This window comes from Engystomops pustulosus, chromosome 4 (genome assembly GCF_040894005.1).
Source record: "Engystomops pustulosus chromosome 4, aEngPut4.maternal, whole genome shotgun sequence".
Lineage (NCBI taxonomy): Eukaryota > Metazoa > Chordata > Amphibia > Anura > Leptodactylidae > Engystomops > Engystomops pustulosus.
The window spans coordinates 71351718-71373577 of NC_092414.1; the positions used below are offsets into that span (position 1 = coordinate 71351718).

Below are 21860 nucleotides of genomic sequence, written 5' to 3' on the forward strand. Positions count from 1 at the left end.
CGGCTATGGAGAGGGCTCAGCGCGTGAGCCCTCTCCATGCACCTGCAGCCGACCCGTGACGTGCTATTACGTCACGGGTCGTGAACGGGTTAACCTAATAAACCACTACTGAACACTTTCAAGTTATTATTTCTTTTATGGCCTAGTGTGCCTAGAACGCCTCCTTCTCTGTGATTGAAATCATCTACCTTCAGGAGATCTGGTTATTTATGTCTTTGGAGACAGGGCCATCAATTACAGTGATGGGGGCTTTCTGATGAAGAGAGAGTGACTTTAGTGCTAAAATCTCTGCCTCCTTAACTTTAAATAACAAATTTAGATCTCACTTCAAAGTAGGTTTTCTCAATGATTCCACCATACTGGCTCATGAAAGAAACATGATCCGGAAGGTGTACAGTTGCTTGACAACATACTGGTAGTGGTTAATTAGGGAAATTTCTGCTGACAGGTTCCCTTTAACACTAAAGTCGGCTTTACCTGCTTCAGAATCCTCCATTCACTGTAAGTGATGGTCCTGATGACAGGTTCCCTTTAAGTTGGGGACCACCTGTATCTACATTTCTTCAATTGGATGTTATTACAAGAACCAGTATAAAGCTAATTTCCCATGAATGTAGCAATGTTGTCCCTTAGAAATGAGATTGTTGTCAGTTGGATGCAATCACCCCTGCACTCACATAGTGGTAGCCAGACATGCGATATTGAGCCCTGTATGACCACCTGGAGTCAGTGTTCATTACCACAGGACGTCTGTGGGACATGCAGTAACTCCCAGCCATTTTGTGTGCATAAACAAGTTGTTTCTTTGTGCAATCATGTTAGCAGCAGTGGTTGTATCCAAGGACAACAGTCTATTTTCTAAGTGACAACATGACTAAATTTATGGGAAATTTTCTTCAAACTGGGACATTTAATAACAGCCATTTGAAGAAATGTATGTATATGGCAGATTAATGCAATTAAATGTCAATGCCTAGGTGAGATACCCTTGTAAACTTGCTAAAATATTCAGAATAAAGCTCCTTTCACATAAACATATTAAAAACGGCTTTGTGATACTTGTACCCTACCGTTTTCTTATGGGTAGCACACAAGCACATTCATTGCAATGGGCAAAACGATCATCCATACAAATGTCCTATTTTCTCCTGTATTTCAGTTCCATACACCCCATAGATACCGGAATACATGCTCATACATGGGCAAAATACAGCTGTATATACTGAACAGAAAAACATATATGTTTGTGTGCATGAGACCTAAGGAATTCTTTGAAACAGACCCTGAAGTATGACTAACTTTATCAGGTTTATTTTAGTTGAACCTGATAATTGCGATCATTTGGATCAGCTGAAGTTTTTCACCTCCTAAACCACACCCCTTACTCTACTACTAAACCCGCCCCCCATGACGCTCACATGACATATTGCTCCCTTTGTGGCTTCCACACTGTATAATGTATTAGTGGCTCCTAAACTGTACAAATCCTCCATCATATGGTCTTACTCTGTGAAATGTCCCCTCTGTATTGCCTCCCCCTTACTGTATAATGCCTCTCTGTGTCCCCTATTTATAATGTCACTGTGATGTGCCTGCTGTGTATTAATCCCTGCCTTCTTTTAGCCCCATCTATAATGCCCTTATTCTATAGACCACACTTAAACTGCCCTATTTTTTGTAGTCCAGACTCATAATTCTTTCTGCAGCCACCACTAATAATGATATTTTTTCTGTAGTCTACCACTTATAATATCCATCTTCATGTGACCCCCCCCCCCCCCGATCTATAATAGCTCCTAATACAGTTGCTCTGGATCCTTACATCATGTCTGAAGCTTCCCCATTATTCTCAATGTTATAGAATATACTTCCTACTCCCCATCACTGCTCCACCAAAGTATGGGTTGGGAAGTATGGGAGCCCACTGAGCTCTCAGATTACATAGAAGTGCTGTGTAGGGGAAAAAAGGGGAGCAGTGATTCACAGCACCTAAGAGAGGGCGGCAAATTTAAAGAGATTGCAGAGGGGAAGGCTACTAGAAAATGAAGTCACATATTGGGGCAGATGTATCACTCCTATTATATCCCTTTTCTCTATGCGACTTTTTACTGTTTCACTTTTTTGGCACAGAATTAAGCAGCGTACCAAAGTTAGCCGCCTGAACAATTTAATGCAGTGAGCTGTATTTATCTTCGTAGCCCAGATGTTTGTTCAACTTGTGCAACTTTTGGGCTCTGAAATTGTCTCATTCTTGTGTCTAATAAGTCGCAAAACAGATCATGCTAGACTTACTTTCAAACCTACTTTTTGGGACAAAAAAGTCACACACCGAAACAAAAAGTTGTAAAATTGAGACTAAACAGGCAACTCATCCCATGTATCACAAAGGGAAAAAACTTAAGATACATTGCAATGATTAAGTAGGCCAACTTGAAAAAGTGGCCGCCGAAAAACTATGATACATGTGACCCATTGACCAAAAACAGTGTTATTCCCATAATAGTAGCAATGATATCAAGAAAGATATGTATTAATGTTGAAGCACTGAGTTTACGGAGGGCATACCTAACATTACTGCATTCTAACATGAAATGATTGTATTACTATTCAGTTACTGTTCTGTTGTAATATGGAGCAGCTGTTTGATTACGCTGTGCTACAGATATGATCATATTACTGAGACAAGAAACAAAGCAAAACTGATCTGTTTATATTCCGTCCTTGATATCATTATCATTGTTTTTTTTTTTAGGTAAATGAGAGGAAAATCAAGATGAAAAATGAGGATAATGGCAGCTCAAAAACTAGGCCCCGAAGCGCTCAACCACCAGGAACCATACATTTGGAAGAAAAAGAAAAGAGAACAATCCCTTTAAAGAGCCGTTTAACAGAAAAGATAAGGAAAACCTGTAGCTGCTCCACAAATAAAGCCAAAGACGCACTACTCAGCTTCCTGCCTGTGCTGCAATGGCTACCTAAATACAAACTGAGAGAATACCTGCTGGGTGATGCTATGTCTGGTCTTATAGTGGGTGTTCTCTTGGTTCCACAGTCCATTGCTTATTCACTTTTGGCTGGGCAGGAACCTATTTATGGGCTTTACACCTCTTTTTTTGCATGCATTATATATTTTCTAATGGGAACCTCCAAGCATATCCATGTTGGAATATTTGGAGTTCTGTGCTTGATGGTTGGTGAAGTTGTCGATCGAGAACTGCAAGTTGCGGGTTACGACAGATTGGGTGACCAAGGAAGCCACCATTCAACAGTGACCAATATAATGACCAATACAACAATTGATGCTAATACAACCTCAGGGATGACTTGTGATAGAAGCTGCTACGCCATCACAGTTGGCGCCACTGTTACATTTATGGCTGGAGTCTATCAGGTATGTTGTGGGAAGGTGAAAGACTGATGATTTATCAAAAGTAGTGTAAAGTAAAGTAGTTCCCCGTAATCGTATAGACCCATAGAATAAAGATAACATAATTATTAGGCTATACGGTGAACTCCAAAAAAAAAAAAATTAAAAATCCACTACAGAATTGATGCTTTTCTACACCTGCCCTCAAAAAAAAGTTCCTAAATTTTCAACAATAGGGGATACCAATGCCAAAATGGTAACACTGGAAAAAGCATCTGATCCTGCAAAAAACAAATACTGTCACGTGGCCTCAATAACAAAAAAGCTAAAATTTGAAGGCCTACAAAAGGGGCCAATGAGCATACTAAAATCCTGGCAGCTGCAGGTCCCTCCTTCCCTTCTGCATCTCTCTGTGCACCACCCATTAAACAAGTAACCGCCACATGTGGGGGGGTCTCTGTACTCGAGACAAACTGCATAAAAAATTGTGCAATGGGTTTTCTATTTTTATCTTTTGGAAATGTGCAAATTTTAGGGCTTAATGAATGTATAACCGACTAAATTTAACCATTCTAAATTTCACCTCCATTTTGATTTAATTACTATGAAGATCTGAAGGGGTTATCAATCTTCCTAAAAGCTGTTTCTGATAGTTTGAGGGGTGCAGACTTGAAAATGGGTTGATTATATAGGGGGTTATTAAATGTTAAATATTTAAAATTCTATTCAAAACGGTAATTGTCCCCAAAATAGTCAATTCTGAAAATACAGAAAATTGATAATCTATTTGTAAGCCGCGTGACATCAAAATATATTATCCAGACATTTAAAAAATTATGTAAGTAGACATATGGGAAATGTTATTCAGCTAAAAAATTATGTAAGTAGACATATGGGAAATGTTATTCAGCTACTATTTCAAAAATGACAAATTTTTCAAATAATTCATAATTTTTTCTTTGTTTTGTAACCAAAACTTATCAGCAAAAATTTTCTACTAAAATGGATTACAACATATGAGGAAAAAATCTCAGAATCGTTTAGATAAGTAACAGTGTTAACCATATCAAGCGACACAAGTCAGAATAAAAAAATGGGTCTGAACCTTAAGCTACAAAATGGCTGCGTCCTTAACCCCTTCCCGACGCGCGCCGTACTAGTACGGCGCGCGCCGGGTCCCGGTGCACGGAGAGGGCTCGCGGGCCGAGCCCTCTCCATAGCCGGTAAGTCTTTGCTGCATATTGCAGCAAAGGCTTACCGGTAACACCCGCGATCGGTGCTAGCACCGATCGCGGGTGTTTTCTCCGCGATCGCCGCCGGCACTGCTGCCGGCGGCTTCAAAGAGATGGCGCCGCATGGGCGCCGCCATCTTGTTGTGGATCGCTGCTCCCTGATGACGTCACGGGGAGCGGCTATCCGTCGCCATGGTAACCTCGGGTGTTCCGAACACCCGAGGCTACTTCGTTTTAACCCATGCATTACAATTTGCTAATTGCACATTGTAATGCATGGGGAGTAAAATCCACATATACTGCCATACTGTAGTATGGCAGTATATGATAGGATCGATCAGACTACCTAGGGTTAGAGTACCCTAGGGAGTCTGAAAAATAGTAAAAGTAAAAATAAAAAAAAGTGTAAAAAAAAAAAATTATAATAAAAAAAACTCCAAATTTAAATCACCCCCCTTTCCCTAGAACTGATATAAAAATAAATAAACAGTAAAAATCATAAACACATTAGGTATCGCCGCGTCCGAAAATGCCCGATCTATCAAAATATGATAATGTTTTTTCACTATGTTTAACCCCGTAACGGAAAATAGCGTCCAAAGTCGAAAATGGCATTTTTTTGCCATTTTGAAAAATATAAAAAAATTAATAAAAAGTGATCAAAAGGTCGCACAGTCCCAAAAATTATAGTAATGAAAACGGCATCAAAATTCGCAAAAAATGACACTATCCACAGCTCCGTACACCAAAGTATGAAAAAGTTATTGGCCCCAGAAGATGGCAAAATAAAAAAAAATATTTTGTACAGGAGGTTTTAATTTTTTTAAATGTATGAAAACATTATAAAACCTATACAAATTCGGTATCCACGTGATCGTACCGACCCAAAGAATAAATTAGACATGTCATTTGGGACGCAGAGTGAAAGCTGTAAAATCCAAGCCCACAAGAAAACGTCACAAATGTGTTTTTTCACCATTTTCATTGCATTTGGAATTTTTTTCCCGCTTCCCAGTACACGCCATAGAATATTAAATACCGTCACTATGAAGTGCAATTTCTTACGCAGAAAATAAGCCATAACACAGCTCTTTATGTGGAAAAATAAAAAAGTTATAGATTTTTGAAGTTGGTGATTGAAAAATGGAAGTGAAAAAACTAAAAAAGGCCAAGTCGTTAAGGGGTTAAGGGGTTAAAGAGCACTTACCAAATGTTAGTTTTTGAAAATATAATCGTTATGGTTTGTCTGACTAAAGATGCAACAAGACCTGGCTAGAAAGATAATGGGATCCAGTGTATAGCATGATAGAACATTTTGACGGATCATATAGTAATAACATGTTTTGAAATATAATAAAGTGTTAGATAAAGCAGGCACATTAGTATTAAAGGGCAATTACTCACTAATGGTATTTGGGAAATATGATTGTTGTGATTAAATTTGCAGACCGGTGTTTATTGTAGATACCATTGATAGATAATAGGGCTGTATACTGGGTGTTGCTGGTTGTGCCTGGCACAACTCACAAATACCCGTAATCTCTATGTAGCCGTAGAGTGACCTTCCAAGGTAATCTGCGCAGGCCCAGACCAGCATCCCCAATCCCTGTGTGGTTTTTATTCTAGTACCACTTTAATCAGTATAATCCCCTGATTACAAATATAGTCTGAAGGAGAGAGACAGAAGGGAATCACTGCTGCGTCACAGCTCTGTTTTCTGCAGCTACTTCCAAATGTAATCAGCAGATTTTATTGTCACAAGTAGGAAAATGCCAAAGCCATGATATGCAGGAATAAATGTTCTTACTATGCCCTGTTGTTTAATAAAGGACATCATTGTATTCAGAAATCCTAGGGCCATTTGTGAGATTTAAGGTGATATGTTATGACATATTTTATCTATATTTTACATCATAGAAAATTACTTAAAGTATAACTAAACTTTCTAAAAACTTTTTATTTTAAAGGGGTTTTCCCACTAAAGAAAATTTGCACATCTCAATCCCCTAGTGATGTTAACACAATAAAGATCATTTAACCCCTTACTTTACAATGTTTTATTGCTGTTTTAGCTCCTATCACTCCCTAGGCTGCTCAGTGCAGAATCCCAGGGTGTGGGCTGGGACTCTATAAGCAGATACATTATAATCCATCTAGTTCTGTGGGGTGACAATGTGGATACATTATCAGGGTACAGGTGTATATATACTTTCATCTGGCTTCTGGCAATTTACTAACACACTGACACATAGAAAGATGAGACAAATGAGAGATGAGATGCCTATTACACAGAGACTGACAGACTTTTACACTGTTACACTTTTAGCTCTGCTACATCTGTGTTCTCACAGATATGTGACTGCCTCTACCTTCCCCCAGATCACTTATCTCTTTGTAGTTTGCAGCTCCTCTCTGCTCTCAATATGTTTGCTGGCAGGATGTCAGTGAGTGTCTCTGAGCTCTGTGCAGGGGGCATGGCTAAATGCTCAGAGCAGAAAGACACAGAAATGTGAGTTGCATGATCTCACACAGAAATCCAAGATGGCGGCCCAACCCTAAAGTCAGAAGTTACAAGGTCGTGTCTAGGGGCAACTGAAATTGTGTTAGATAGAGACAGGCTGGAGAATGCGTAGGGAATGTGTTATTTTGTTATACTCAGTACAAATAAGAAACTTGTCTTCATGGGAATACCCCTTTAAGTTATGGGTCCTAATAGAGAAAAATGTAATTTACTGTATTAATTAATTCTTTATTGTTTGTGGTGTATTTTTATGTGAAAGTACAGTTTCTGCACTTTCTAACTGAGCAGGTTTGTCCTGTTGCTAGCACAGATCCCTACTCCATCTGCTTGAATGGAGTACAGGCTGTGCAGGCAGTTAGCCACACCCCCTGCTATGAGTCATGCAGCAGGAAGAGAACATCCTTGTCCATGACTCCGCCTCCTTGTGGCCGACCTCTGCAACCTAGGTACAGGGACTCCCTGTACTCTATAGGAGTTACTCCTGGCTGTGGCTCTGCTGGGAGCTGAGAGCAGGGTATTAGAAGAGCTGCCACCTTGTACTACATATTCTGGTACATATACCTGATAGTGCTGTTAGGGGGCAGAGTGGTATAGGCTTTGCCACTGCCCTGTTACCCTGTTAGGAGAAGCCATGGCAGAGTGCAGGGGAGAGAATGCACTGGCCTCTGCCTGTTACATGACTTGAAGCTAACTGCCTGTACTCCATTCAAGCAGATGGAGTAGAGATCTGTGCTGGCAACAGCAGAAACCTGCTAAATCAGTTAGTAAGGGTAGAAACTGCACTTCTGCATAAAAATACACCACAAACAATAAAGAATCAATAAAGTAAATTACATTTTTCACTATTAGTAACGATACTTTCAAATAAAAAAAGCGAAAGTTTAGTAACGTTTTAATGGTTAAATTAAGATGTTAAACAGCTTCTCCTGACCCATGTACCGGTTTCATTTGTAGCAGTTGATTTCCCCCACACTCAGTAACAGTGTCCACTGTTTGGACACTGTTTGGATCCGGTGAGAGGTCAGACTAGGAGTAGTTGCTCCTTTGCTCCCACACATTGCAAGGCCAGGGCTGTACTTGTACTAAAGGGTGCTGCACCTCCCTGGGAGCTGCTTGTTGTAGGCCAGTCCACAGAGCCAGAGCCCCTGTCCTGGTAAGTGCTGCCATATTGCTGCACCAGGTGATATCTGTCAAGGGCTAATGCAGCAGCACTAAAGAGGGATCACCAACAGGGGTTTAGGATGTGTCTTCTTTGTGAGAGGACAAGTAGTTCTTTGGCTCTCCCTGGAGCACTATTCCGTTCATGGCATATAACAGCTAATGTAGCAGTTGGCTCTGTTGAGCTATGGCTCCAAAAGAACCTGTGTTATTAGGTTCTGTTTCTGGGGCCCCATCAGTTGATGATACCTTCTGTTAAAAAACTCCCTTTTATCCTCCATCTATATCTCCCAATCCTACGATCTGCCAGAAAAATACAGTAGTATTGCATCTATTTATCCTGTGGCTCAAGTGCTAATGGTTCTGTCTTGCATACTAAATCCCAGAAACACTAAACACATACGGTATGTTCTTGAGTACACAAGCACTTCAAAGATGTTCGGGGAACCCCTATTCCTGCAGCGTAAAATGCTGACCAATAGACAGGCCAATATCATCAGTCATGTTGTACTCTGACATCTCAAAACTTATGGAGAATTATCTGAGTGAGCCATAAGTATATGACTGATGTATGTACAAGTATCCTACCGTCTTGTGCATACAACTGCTATGCAGACCTATATGTGACCAAAGTACAAACTAAACTTAAAGGGGTATTCCCATTTCGCCAAATAAATGTTAATATTTGTATAATGGAAAGTTATTAAATTTTTCAATATACTTTCTGTATCAATTCCACACAGTTCTCTAGATCTCTGCTTGCGGTCCTTCTATAAAAAGCTTCATTGTTTACTTCCTGTGGACAGAAATCTGACCATGGTCACACAGGTGCACAGATCGTTAGTATCGGAGAGTAATCAGAGCTGTGTGATATAACGAGCCATGCACCTGTGTGACCATGGTCAGATTTCTGTCCACAGGAAGTAAACAATGAAGCTTTCTATAGAAGGACAGCAAGCAGATATCTAGAAAACCATGAGGAATTGATGCATAAAGTATATTGCAAAATTGCATAACTTTCCATTATACAAACATTAACATTTATTTGCTGAAATGAGAATACCCCTTTAAGTTATGTGATCCTAAAGTTATATGTCTCTTCATGTGTGCCTTTCTATTCTTTTATAACTTTAAATCAAACCTTAGACTATGCACTGGGGTTAGTTTCTGCCATGCTATAATGTTTGTTAATGTATTTTGTCAATACATGGAGAACTTTTATACAGAGCCGTGTTTCTTCATTGGAGGATCAAGTAAAGAACAAGAGACTTGTGCACGCTAATACAGTAATCTGGCTAAGTTGCATTAGGCTTCCATATATAGCACACAAAGGATTTAATCAATACTGCAGCTTCCGGCCACAGCAGAGGAATTGCCTATGTATTTGTTGAGTGCCTGGCTGAGGCCGTAGGGCTCAGTGAAATTGATTTCATGAGAACCCTCTCATTTCTTTGTACAGAGATTGCTGCTCCAATTAAATTTTATTTTAAAAAGAAATCCCACCACTTTTTTTGTTAAAAAAGCTATTTAAATAATAGCTCAACAACAGCAATAGAGGGAATAGTCATCTACTATTACCTGGGCTGTGCTAGACGCCTCCACAGTAAGGAGATTATGCTGAACACCAGCAAAACATTGGATATTGAGAAAGGCTCTGTCTATAATTCATTTAGGCCTGCATTACTATGTATAGATAATTAGGTTTCTGAGTATATTCATCTACAGCTAATTATTATCGCTCCTCTGCTATGAAGGGAAAAATTAATTTACTCTTAATTATTTTTTAATAGAATAATTATAATGAAAAAAGTATAGTCAGCCTCCGACATTATAAATGGTTTACAGAATGCTAATGGGTCAAAGTATGCTTTAGTAGAAGGAAGAAATAAATACCTAGTCAGTAGCTTCATTAGAAAGGCATCAGCAAAGTTCCTTCTAATCACAAGAAAATTTATGGAGTTAAATAGTTAATTTGAAGGAATATCTACTCAATCAGATAAAAAATTTTTTTAGCCTGCATTTACTAAGACTAAGGCCAGGCACACATGTAGTAGAATCAATGCGATTAGCCGGGGGCTAAGCCACAACAATGTACAGTCACATCATATTAAGTGGGAATTTTTACCATTTTGACTCTATCAAGAGCTGTGAGCATACAGCTTCATCTGTAGTGGACATTCCAGCATACTGCAGACACAGCTATTCAGCACTTCCCTCTTCAGGCATCTAGCTTTTTTCATGTTCGTTATATAGAGGAAATATACAAACATAGACAGTTTCACCAGATATAAAAAAATTATTGTAGTCTACTCACATATAAAATAATAAAAATGCTCATAAAAAATCCACAAGGACACCAGTTATCACTGCCTGACCCAGGGTTTCGCCTCTCAGCTTCTTCTGGGACATGACCGACATCAGTCCTCTTTCACAATTTATACACCAATTATACACATCCCACATTTTTCCTTATTTTAGTCAGAGAAATACAATTCGATTAAGCTATTCACATTGTTATTCCATTAATATATTTTTAGTATATAGATATGTTCACATCTTCATCTTATATTAGCTAGCAATTTAAGTTTCCTATTCTAGTATCGAATCCCCACGTGGTGTCTCTAAACAATCCTCCCCCAGAATTCACAACCAATAACTTCTTGTGGTGAGATGCTATTCTAAGCCGATCAGCAATGCTATACTCCAACACACCCCACGGGCAACCAATCAATATACCTTTTGGTGTATCGACGTCTAACCCGTTAGGCCACTAAAACGGTCATGTGGTTTCACTGAACCAATCCTATCCATTAGGCATGTCCTCCAATAAAAACTAGTGGCAGGGTATTCGCCTAAACCAATCAACATCATTCCTGTCTACCACACCTCTCCAGATAACCAATCATACTATTTTCTCTGACCTATAATACTACTCAAAACGGTATAAATAATTCAACAAATCCTGAGAATCATGTGATATCTAACCTCCAAACAGATCGCAATTTCTCCCTGAAATTCTTTTGATATAGCTTAGTTTCCAAATATATACGAATAAGAATTATCTATTGTAAATATTCTTCCCCAAATAATAGGTGCCTCAAATAGATTTTTGGCGCACCTGTGTGTACCCCATCCCTCGCTAGTGCTACTAATATATAAACCATATATGACACATACCTATAATAGTGACTAATGTATATAAATAGTCTCGTAGAGCCATCCTTTGAAAAGCACTTCAGTTCAAAATCTATATATAAACCCCTGGTACAAGAGTGCCCGATTTATATATCCACTGTCCCTCTCTCCTACTTAACCTAGTATTAGTTTGTTCACCCCTCCAATGTGCTTCTATTTTTTCTATCATCCAGAATCTAAGTAGACTCAGGATTTGTTGAGTTATTTATCCAGTTTTGAGTTATGCAAGTACATGAATATATTATAGAATAATATTTCACCTTCCGTTCAGTGGTATTAATGCTAGTTACGAGTGTTGCAAGATACGGAGTAGTATGACTGGTTCAGGCAAATACCTCGCCACTATTCTTTATTGGAGGACATCGCTAATGGATAGGATTGGTTCAGAGGAACCATGTGATTGTTTTAATGGCATAACAGGGAAGACGTCCATGTACCAAAGGGTATATTGATTAGTTGTCTGTGGGGTGTGTTGGAGTATAGCATTGCTGATTCGCTTAGAATTGCATCTTGCCACAAGAAGTTATTGGTAGGGAATTCTGGGGGAGGATACCCAGGATTCTGGGTATTTGATACTAGAGTGGTAAATTTGAAATGCTAGAAAATATAAAATGAAGATTTGAACATATCTATATAGTAAAAATGCATTAACGGAATAACGATGTGAATAACTTAATAGAATAGTATTTCTTTGTTAGACTAGAATAAGGAAGTAATGTGGGATGTGTATAATTGTCATATAAATTGTGAAAGAGGACTGATGTCGGTCATGCCCTGGAAGTAGCTGTGAGGCGGATCTCGGGGTCAATCAGTGATTTTATATGTGCATTTGTATCATTTTATATGTTAGAAGACTGATGCTATGTTTCTATATTTCCTCTATCATTAGCAGTTTTGTGTCTGAATGGTGCCTTATTCTCACAAAAGTCGTGACTTTGCAATAATGAACCAGTTATAACAGCAACATTTTTGAACATTGGAACAAGTTGGAGGAGATCGTAAGGAATATGAGAGCTCCAGTGTTGTTGTATTTTATTTTTGTCTTTTATTGTTGGATGAATTGTGTATCTATCCAGAACCTTACAGGTTAGGGCAGATTAGGGCAGAGGCAGGTAGGAGCAATCTACAATCAGATCAACTTCTGATAGTAGATTCCTCTTTGTAGCTTTCCTTTAAATGAGCAGCCATATTACACCTCTTGTAACTTACTGTTTCGATGATATACAATAAATATATTTTTAAAAATTTGACAATGTGTACTTTCCCTATAGCCTGCATTATTATTGCTGTAATTTATAGGAGAGACATCAATTCCAACTTGTACAATGACTAAAGCTTTCATTTTATTAGTATATCTAATGTATTTGTTGATTGAGATAGCTAATACAAATTCAATAATGTTCCAACTTTATTTCTTTCTACAGGTGTTAATGGGAGTCCTACAAGTAGGCTTTGTTTCTGTGTATCTTTCGGATGCATTACTCAGTGGATTTGCAACAGGTGCCTCATTTACAATCCTCACATCTCAAGTAAAATATCTTCTGGGCTTAAGTTTACCTCGTGCCAATGGAATTGGCTCTTCTATTTACACATGGATATATATCTTCCAGAATATTCACAAGACCAACATTTGTGACCTTATTACTAGCATTCTCTGCCTTGCAGTTCTGGTTCCAGCCAAAGAGCTCAATGAGTGCTTTAAATCTAAACTTAAAGCTCCCATCCCGATTGAACTTTTTGTAGTAGTTGGTGCTACTCTTGCTTCTCACTTTGGTCATCTCAAAGAGAAATATGGGTCAAGTATAGCAGGTGAAATTCCTACAGGCTTCCTAATGCCAAAGCCACCAGAATGGGGCCTAATTCCTAATGTAGCACTAGGGGCATTGTCCATTGCAATTATAGGATTTGCTATTACTGTCTCGCTTTCAGAGATGTTTGCCAAAAAGCATGGGTATGAGGTGAAGGCCAACCAAGAAATGTATGCTATTGGATTCTGCAACATCATCCCTTCATTTTTTCATTGCTTTACCACAAGTGCTGCTCTGGCAAAAACTCTAGTTAAGGAGTCCACGGGTTGCAAAACTCAAGTTTCAGGAATCATGACATCACTAGTCATTCTATTGGTACTACTGGTAATAGCTCCTCTCTTTTACTCTCTCCAAAAGTGTGTTCTTGGAGTTATCACCATTGTGAACTTGAGAGGTGCTCTCAGGAAATTTTTAGATCTTCCCAAAATGTGGAAAGTCAACAAAATTGACACATCAATTTGGTTGGTCACTATGTTTTCATCAGCTTTGATTAGTACAGAACTAGGACTAATGATAGGCATTGCCTTTTCTATGCTTTGTGTTATAGTAAGATCTCAGAAACCAGGGATAACACTACTCGGTAGAGTGGAGGCCTCAGAGGTATATGAGTCTATGATTGTATATAAGGATCTCAACACCACCAAAGGCATTAAGGTCTTTCGATTTGAAGCCCCACTCTATTATGTAAATAAGCATTGCTTTAAATCAGCTTTATACAAATGTGTTGGTGTAGATCCAATATTGGTGGCTTCAGCAGAGAAGAAAGCAGCAAAGAAACAGGAGAAGTTAAAGAAGAAAGAGGGCTTCATAGAAACAAATCTGGAGCCAGTAGAAACTGTACAGCGACTCTATCAGGAAAAGATGACTCTTCACTCTATAATTATTGACTGTAGTGCCATCCACTTCATTGATACAGCAGGGTTAAACACCTTGAAAGAAGTCTTGAAAGATTATGGCGACATTGGCATCCAACTTCTTCTGGCTCAGTGCAGCTCCTCTGTGAGGAATTCCCTTAGAAATGGGGACTATTTTAAAAGGGAAGAAGGGACCATGGTGTTTCACAGCATTCACCAGGCTGTACAGTTTGCCCTGTATAAGCAGGAGGAGCAAGAGGCTATCATTAATGCCACAGCAGTCTAAGAGATGTAGATATGGAAATTGCACTACACTGCCATCGGCATATTCTTAGAAAAATATGTGCACTACAGAAGTGTGTCATTGCACTTAATCTTCATTTATTCATGAATTCATCCATACACATTGGAGAAATGGTCTCCACTAAATAGGAGAAATAAGGATGTGGTATGTTACATATCAAAATCTGATTATTATATTGTTAGAGGAGATATGTTCCGAACTGAGTTAAAAGTGTCTGTATTTGGCTTCCCCCCACCTAGTTGTCCGCCTTAAGACAATGTAACATATTCCCATTCAAATAGCCTGTCAAGGAAGATAAATCAGAAATCTGTCACACTGACAGAACACAGGACAGCCTATGGCCATATAAAGTAGGTACAGTTGGCAGGGATATTTTAAAGGGGTATTCCAGGAATCAGCATAATTCATATTCAAATGAGTTAGTAAAATATAAGCTAATATCTAATTAGTTGTTATTTAAAATGTTGCTCCCATTAGCAGAAAAATGCTGTTGATGTACGCTGTAATGAAGAATTAAAATGCTACTGGCCCTTTAATCAGTCCGCTAATTTCCTCCGCGCGGAGAAGACACAGGACAGAAGATGGCCGCTGGTCACATGTCCACATCACATGTCTTGCACCTGCCTGGGCAGGTCATGTGTGCTTCACTATGTTTGACTGTAGTCGGTTGGTTGCAGTGCAGCCAGTATGGCCAGTGTTTTGTTGATGTGCCATGATGGCAGTTACACATCATTACTATGGTAATAGAGCAGGACAGTCTGTTACATCATCACTGGGGGCAGAAAATAAGAGGAGGAGTTACTGAGAACTAAAGGATCATGGGACTTGTAGTTTCCAGTGAGTTTTGTTTTATTCATTTATTTATAGCATCATGGGTTCTTGTATCAGGCGTTCATATTCCCGGAATACCCCTTTAATAGGCATTTAATTTTTACATTTTTGTTTCAATCCATCCTATGTACTATAGTGTGTCACTCAGGGCAAGAAAATAAGAAATTATATTTCTGCAACATTATTATTTCTATTCAATACTTTGAATTTCTATTCAATGAACTTTTTATATGAAAATACTATTTTTCTACAGACAAAAAATAGCTTTTTCCTTTCTAAATAATTATTTTTTGGTGTGATAGAGATTGAAAGGCATGAATCATAATAAGATACTTGGCTCAATGAATGTCTATAGATATGGATTGTATGCTCAGTTTGTGACATTGCTTGTGGTTACATAGAGAAATATGCACTAGATGGAGTCATTGGGGCACATTTACTAAGGGTCTGCGGACCGCATTTCCGTCGGGTTTCCCAACTATTTCTGTTTAGCGCTGCTTTTAACCGGGGTTTTTGGCACACGCAATCGGATTTTGACACAATCGTGCCGACTTTCATGTGACACAAATGAGGGGTGTGGCCATTGGACAACCTGACTGATTTGGACTAAGCGTGGGATTTAAAATTCAAATTGTGTCGCAAGACATGCACTCACACCGGGAGAAGAAGGTGAACTCCGGCAGACCTGAATGGGGAAGCAACACATGCAGGATCTCAGGCGCACGATCTTGTTGAATCGCGGCAGACTTCATCCTCGTCGGACAACACACCTCGGTGATCGCGCAGGTACCAGATAAGTAAATGTGCCCCATTGTTTTATTTGCTGTGTATGGAGGATCTAGAAAATTTGTATCCAACTAGTAGGATCTGACTACAAGTCTTACAACAGCTGAAAAGACATATACAGAATCATATACAACATTAGTGAAAGAGATGTGATTGCAATAAATAAAACACATGGGGGAAAATGTATCAGTGCTCATGCGCTGGTGTATGATAGTGCCCCACCCCTTCATGTCCCACCGGATACAGCAAGAAGAGTAAGCGTCTTAATGTATCAGGCGGGTGTTGTAGCCGTGGGGTTAAACTATGACCTGGCGACCTGGTTTTTAAAAAGTACGCAGGTGAGAGGGCACTACCCTAACTTCTGCGCCCACGGCCACATGGCATGGAGGTGACGTAGTCGCTATTAGAATCACAAATTTAAAAATTTCCATAAAACCGTTGATTAATCTCCCTTATAACGTTAATGCTGAAATACATTAACATTTTCCAGCAGAATTGTAAGTTTTAGAATTGTTTATGCATATCAAATAATCTATTTTCTAAAAAAGAATAAGCTTCCTCTTATGTGCCACATTTAGAAGTATCTTTTATGTGTGTACATTTTTATACTTTATATGATTGTTACCTCAATAACTTTAATACCACAATAATAAATAGAGGACCAAGGTTAGATCTTGAAGTATCTCCTACTACACTGTAGGAAAGTCAGGAAAATTATATTGAAAAATTATTTCCATAGCAAGCATGTGGATTTATCCAAGCAACAAGGACATTGTATATACCCTCAGGGTACAGTATGGGCCTCAAGTTGCTGCAGTGACTAGCCCCATTCAGGAAGGTTAATCGGTGTGTGGCTACATGCTGCCATTTAGTGCTGTTTTAGCACTTTGCACAATTTTTCATTTTTCAATAGCTGGGAGTAAGAGTAAGGCTAAATGTCCACAACCAAGCCAATTCTTATCATTGTTTATTACACAGCTGCTTTGCATTGTTTTGGCATTTAATTAATGTGTCTCATCCTTTTCTGGCATCCTTTTTTTCCTTTCATTAATTTCAGGGACGCACGAGGATGCCATCTAAGTGGCTTCTATTTTTTCATTGACCATAGGGGGAGATGTATGCAATTTTTTGATTTGACTTTTCTTCTTTATTTGAAACTTTTTAGGTGCATGTGCACTTTTGGGACTTTTTGGCGCCTAAGACAAATTCCCAAAATTTGCCATGGTTGAGTTCTTTGCAGTGTTCCCTGAGTTACCATATATAATCAAGTATAAGCCGACCCGAGTATAAGCCGAGGTACCTATTTAAATAAACTTATTGCCTCCCTAGGGTGAAAAATGCTGCAACTTCTCTTTAATAAAATGTCCAGTAGCAGCCTTCCCTCATCAATAAAATGTCCAGTAGAGCCTCCCTTTAAAATAAAATGTCTGACAGAGCCCCCCTTTAAAAAGAAATGTCCAACAGAGCCTTTCTTTGAAATAATATGTCCAGCTGTGGCCCCCTTTATATAAATGTCCAGCAGTGCCCCACTAAAATAAAATGTCCAGCAATGCCCCTTTCATGATAAAATAATATACCTAGTACTCACCTCTGGCGCTCACCTTTGGCGTACTCTTTTCCCCTGGCTCGTCTTCTCTGCTCAGCTCCGGCTTCCGAGCAGTGCATGCAAAGGTACGTCTATGCTCTCTGGCCCGCACACACACTATGACACAGTGTGTTGCCACCTAATGACGTCAGGCCATGTGTGCATGGGGGCAGAAAGCATGGACGTGTCTCTGCCATCACTCCTTGGAAGTCGGAAGATGCGGGGAGAAGAAGAGCCGCTGGAGATGAGGATGCCGTGGGTGAGCGGCCCGAGTATAAGCCCAGTGGGGCTTTTTCAAAAACTCGGCTTGTACATACGGTATCACCTGACTTTTTTCCTAGCAGACATAAGAAATACTTTGGAGCTGTTTGCGACTTTCTAGACACTTTTTTTCAACTTTTGCTTCAAAAATTGCAAATTCACTAAATATATTAACACCAAATATATAAAAAAAATCAGAAAAAAAAGATACATCTGACCTGCAGTCAATTTAGTCAAGGACATGCTTTACTTTTTAAATGGGTGTGTGCATTAATTCCTTAAAAATATTGCATTTAGTTCAGTCTTGTGCTGTCAGTGGATGGCATGCTTCCTTTTTGCATTGTTGTTACCATGAGTCCTTAGGTCACAAAATAAGTTAAGCTTTAAAAATACGTTATCAACACTGGAGCATTGTGTAGCCACCTCACATAGATTTCAGCTATAAAATGCACCAGGTGGCATGGGCCATCCATGGGCTGCTTTGTGCCCCACCAAGCCTACTTTTCAAAAAGTGGTATGAGGGGTGGTGGTAAGTGTTTGTGGTTATATTTATATAGGAGAGCTATGTTACTGTCATTATTTATTTATAGTACTTGTTATTTTGTGCGTCTCATATATCTAAACTGACCTTTGTACCTTTCTCACCTTTATTGAGAGACATCATTCATAATAACATTATTCATATAGCTCGAACATACTCTGCAGCAACCATCCGGCAGGGGGTATATACACAGACACTACCAGATTCCCGAACTGATTGTTAGAAGAATGAGGGACCTGCTTGTAAGAGCTTACCCTGTGCCAACCATTCACCCTGTGACTAATTTTGTATCTTTTCCTGGTTGTATGTGAATAATGAAAATAACTATGACGTTGTATGAAAATAATATTTCCACTTGTTACATTTTATATGTTTATACTAACACATAAATTGTCCTACTGAAATTAGCAAAATGCTGACACCCTGGCTGTTTGTAATCTAGTGCTAAGTAGTAACTGACAGAATTTTATGGAATGTGGCCTTACTTGGACCTTATGGGCCCCAATGCTATATTTGTACCAGATCCTCAAAGTACAATATATATAGGTTATAGTACTAGTGTTTTCATAGGGGCAAGAGACACCTTATGGTTCCACTTATGGTTCGGACGTGTGCCATCTGTTTTTAGAATGGTGTATCCAAACAATGAAATCAGCACACATGTTTATTTGATAACAAATATAAAACCACATAAATAAACACATAAAAAAGAGAAACAATACAGAGAAAATACAAGGCCCACATCAGGTCACAATGTATACTAGCAAAATATATGTGGAGACTCACTCCTACTACACTGAATCCAACTGCCAGGTCCCCTAGTACAGTGATGGCGAACCTTTTGGAGACAGAGTGCCCAAACTACAACTAAAATCCACTTATTTACCGTGAAGTACCAGCATTGCATTTGAAGCAGTAACTTATTGCTACCTGTTCTTATACATCTTTCAATCGTATCGGTGCCCTGAGGCCACCAATACAGTTGAAAGAAGGAGGGCAAATTCAGACTCTCATTGTAGCTTCTCTCCAGGGTCTCTCTGCAGAGGATGAATGGTGGGTCTAGCAGGAGGACCTCCAAAGATATTGCAGTTCTGTCAGCACTATCTCACTTTTCCTGCAGTTCCAAACTGACAATGAAGTGTCGCTTTAAAATAGTGCTGAGAGCAGCATCTCTTCCTGCAGAAAGTTTTGGTGGATTTGGTCCTATTTGGTGAACTCTGTCCTGGACAATGGTCTCAGTACCCACAGAAATGTCACCCGTGCCATAGGTTCGCCACCACTGCCCTAGTACAGAAATCCTACAAGATGGAAGTAAACAGGGCTAAGTAAGAGGACAGTATGAAAGTATATGTATACAGACCAAACATGTGGACCGACATGTGGTTCACGTAGGACGCTTTGTCGAGGGTACAATGGTTTAGAATTTAGAAAGATTTAGAAAGGGCAGAACGGCTGCTGTAAATGCAATACTTTTAAAGAATCAGTGCCTACGGACTATGTGACTGAACCATTAAAATATAGGCTAGTCGGAATGAAGAAAGCAGAAGAAAACCTCAGAGTTATGCCTATATATATACATATATATATATATATATATATATATATATATATATATATATATATGCCTTTGTGGCATTCAGTGATCTGAGAAGATTAGTCCATTCCATGTAAAGACAGGGGTTAATTCAGCCATGCATGCTTTTTATATATTTTAACATATTTATATTTAAGTGAATTCTGAACTTTTAGTGAATGTACTTGACTTATCTCAAATCTTGACAATGCTGTTTATGGGGAAAAACTGGAAAATTGAATGTATATAAAAGAAAAAAAATTAATCTACAAATATTTCTGAGTACCGAGCACACTTATCTTAGTTGTATAAAACAATGATAGAAGTTTATTTAATGTATATACAGATATGCCATTTATATAAAGTTTGGTATGCACTATATTTTCATTATTGTAAAGGTATTTCAATACAGGCAGTCCCCGCATTACTTACAAGATAGGTTCTGTAGGTCTGTTCTAAAGTTGAATTTGTATGTAAGTTGTAACAGGTTTATTTTAAAAGTCTAACTCGAGGCAAATTATATTTTGTTCCCTATGACAATAGGATTTTAAAAATTTGGGGTTGACATGAATAAGAATTAACAGTAAAGATGCAATGCAGACACCTTACAGTTGATGATTACAGCCTTGGACTGATGTAAAGTAAATTTACTGCATTTAGAGACCTTCACCAGAGGTCACAGTGGGCAGAGAGGTCCGTTTGTAACTAGAGGTCGTCTTTAAGTTGGAAGTTCTTTAGCAGGGGACTGTCTGTATTTATATACTGGTACATTATACATTTCTTCCACATTCTTTTATATCTAGACAATATATATAGTCGGGGTCTTGCCACTGCTCACCCCATACGTCACTTGTAGGAATATTTCTCTGTTCACACCATCATATGACATAAGAAAAGTCTCTATGGGGAGGTGTCAAGCATATGTGATGCTCCATACAACTCTATGGGAGATTGCTTGGCTCTTTCTAAAACTTCTACAGACCTGCATGGCATTTCATTGCTCCATATACATTTTATTCATTACTGATGCGTTGATTGTATCAGTCCTGTGAACTGACTTTCTGCTTATGTTTAATAAAATGAACCAAAATAAGCCTGTATTTATAAAATGTACAAAAATCAGATTCATATTTCAGGTCAATTTGTCATTCCGAGCTGAATAAAAAGAGGCTTGCACTTTATCAAATAGATGTTACATGAAATTACTGCTCTTGAAATGCTTCAAACATAGTCATAGTAAGGGGCATTTGTTGTACTTTTACTGGTGCCTTTTAAAGAAATAAAAGTCATGTTCTTTACAAAATATATTTTTTTGTGTTTTTTTGTTCCTGAATTGCTTTGGGATGCACAATAGCAGGAAACAGCTATCACTAAGGAACCTCTGTTAAAGTGTACACTGCTACATACAACCCTGTATTGTCAGCCCCAGTGTCAATAGCTAGTACTGAAAAATCTTACATATAACTACTACCCATAACAATCTAGTGCCACATAATTCCTATGTTCAAGTTTTCCTGTATTGCCCATTAAAGGGGGTTTCCCACAAACTAAAGTAAGGCGCTGCGCTTGGTGAGCTCCGTCAGTTCCATAGAGATTAATGGAGCAGAACAGTCATGTGCGGCCGTCTGCTCCATTAGTCTGACGGTTCGATGAGGGGTCCGACGGACGCCTCATTTTCGTGATCTGTGGGCGTCTCAGCTCATCCCGTGGATAGGGCCCAACTTTAGTTTGTGGGAAAACCCCTTTAAAGGGGTTGTCCACTTCCAGCAAATATTTGATATGGCTTGTATAAGGAAAAGTTATCCAATTTTCCAATATACTTTCTGTATCAATTCCTCATGATT

The 21860-nt window shown here is 38.8% G+C and overlaps 1 protein-coding gene across 2 annotated transcripts in view; it reads left to right on the forward strand.

Annotated features, from left to right (window-relative positions):
* The window catches only part of SLC26A2 (solute carrier family 26 member 2), a 62775-nt gene extending 41479 nt beyond the window's left edge, over nt 1–21296 (forward strand). For both annotated transcript variants that reach the window (XM_072146213.1, XM_072146212.1), the window contains exons 2-3: nt 2753–3391; nt 12898–21296. In XM_072146213.1, coding sequence (XP_072002314.1) covers nt 2774–3391; nt 12898–14421 — 2142 coding nt within the window. In that variant the 5' untranslated portion in view covers nt 2753–2773 and the 3' untranslated portion in view covers nt 14422–21296. The remainder of the gene's footprint in view (nt 1–2752; nt 3392–12897) is intronic.
* Nucleotides 21297–21860: the final 564 nt, after the last annotated feature.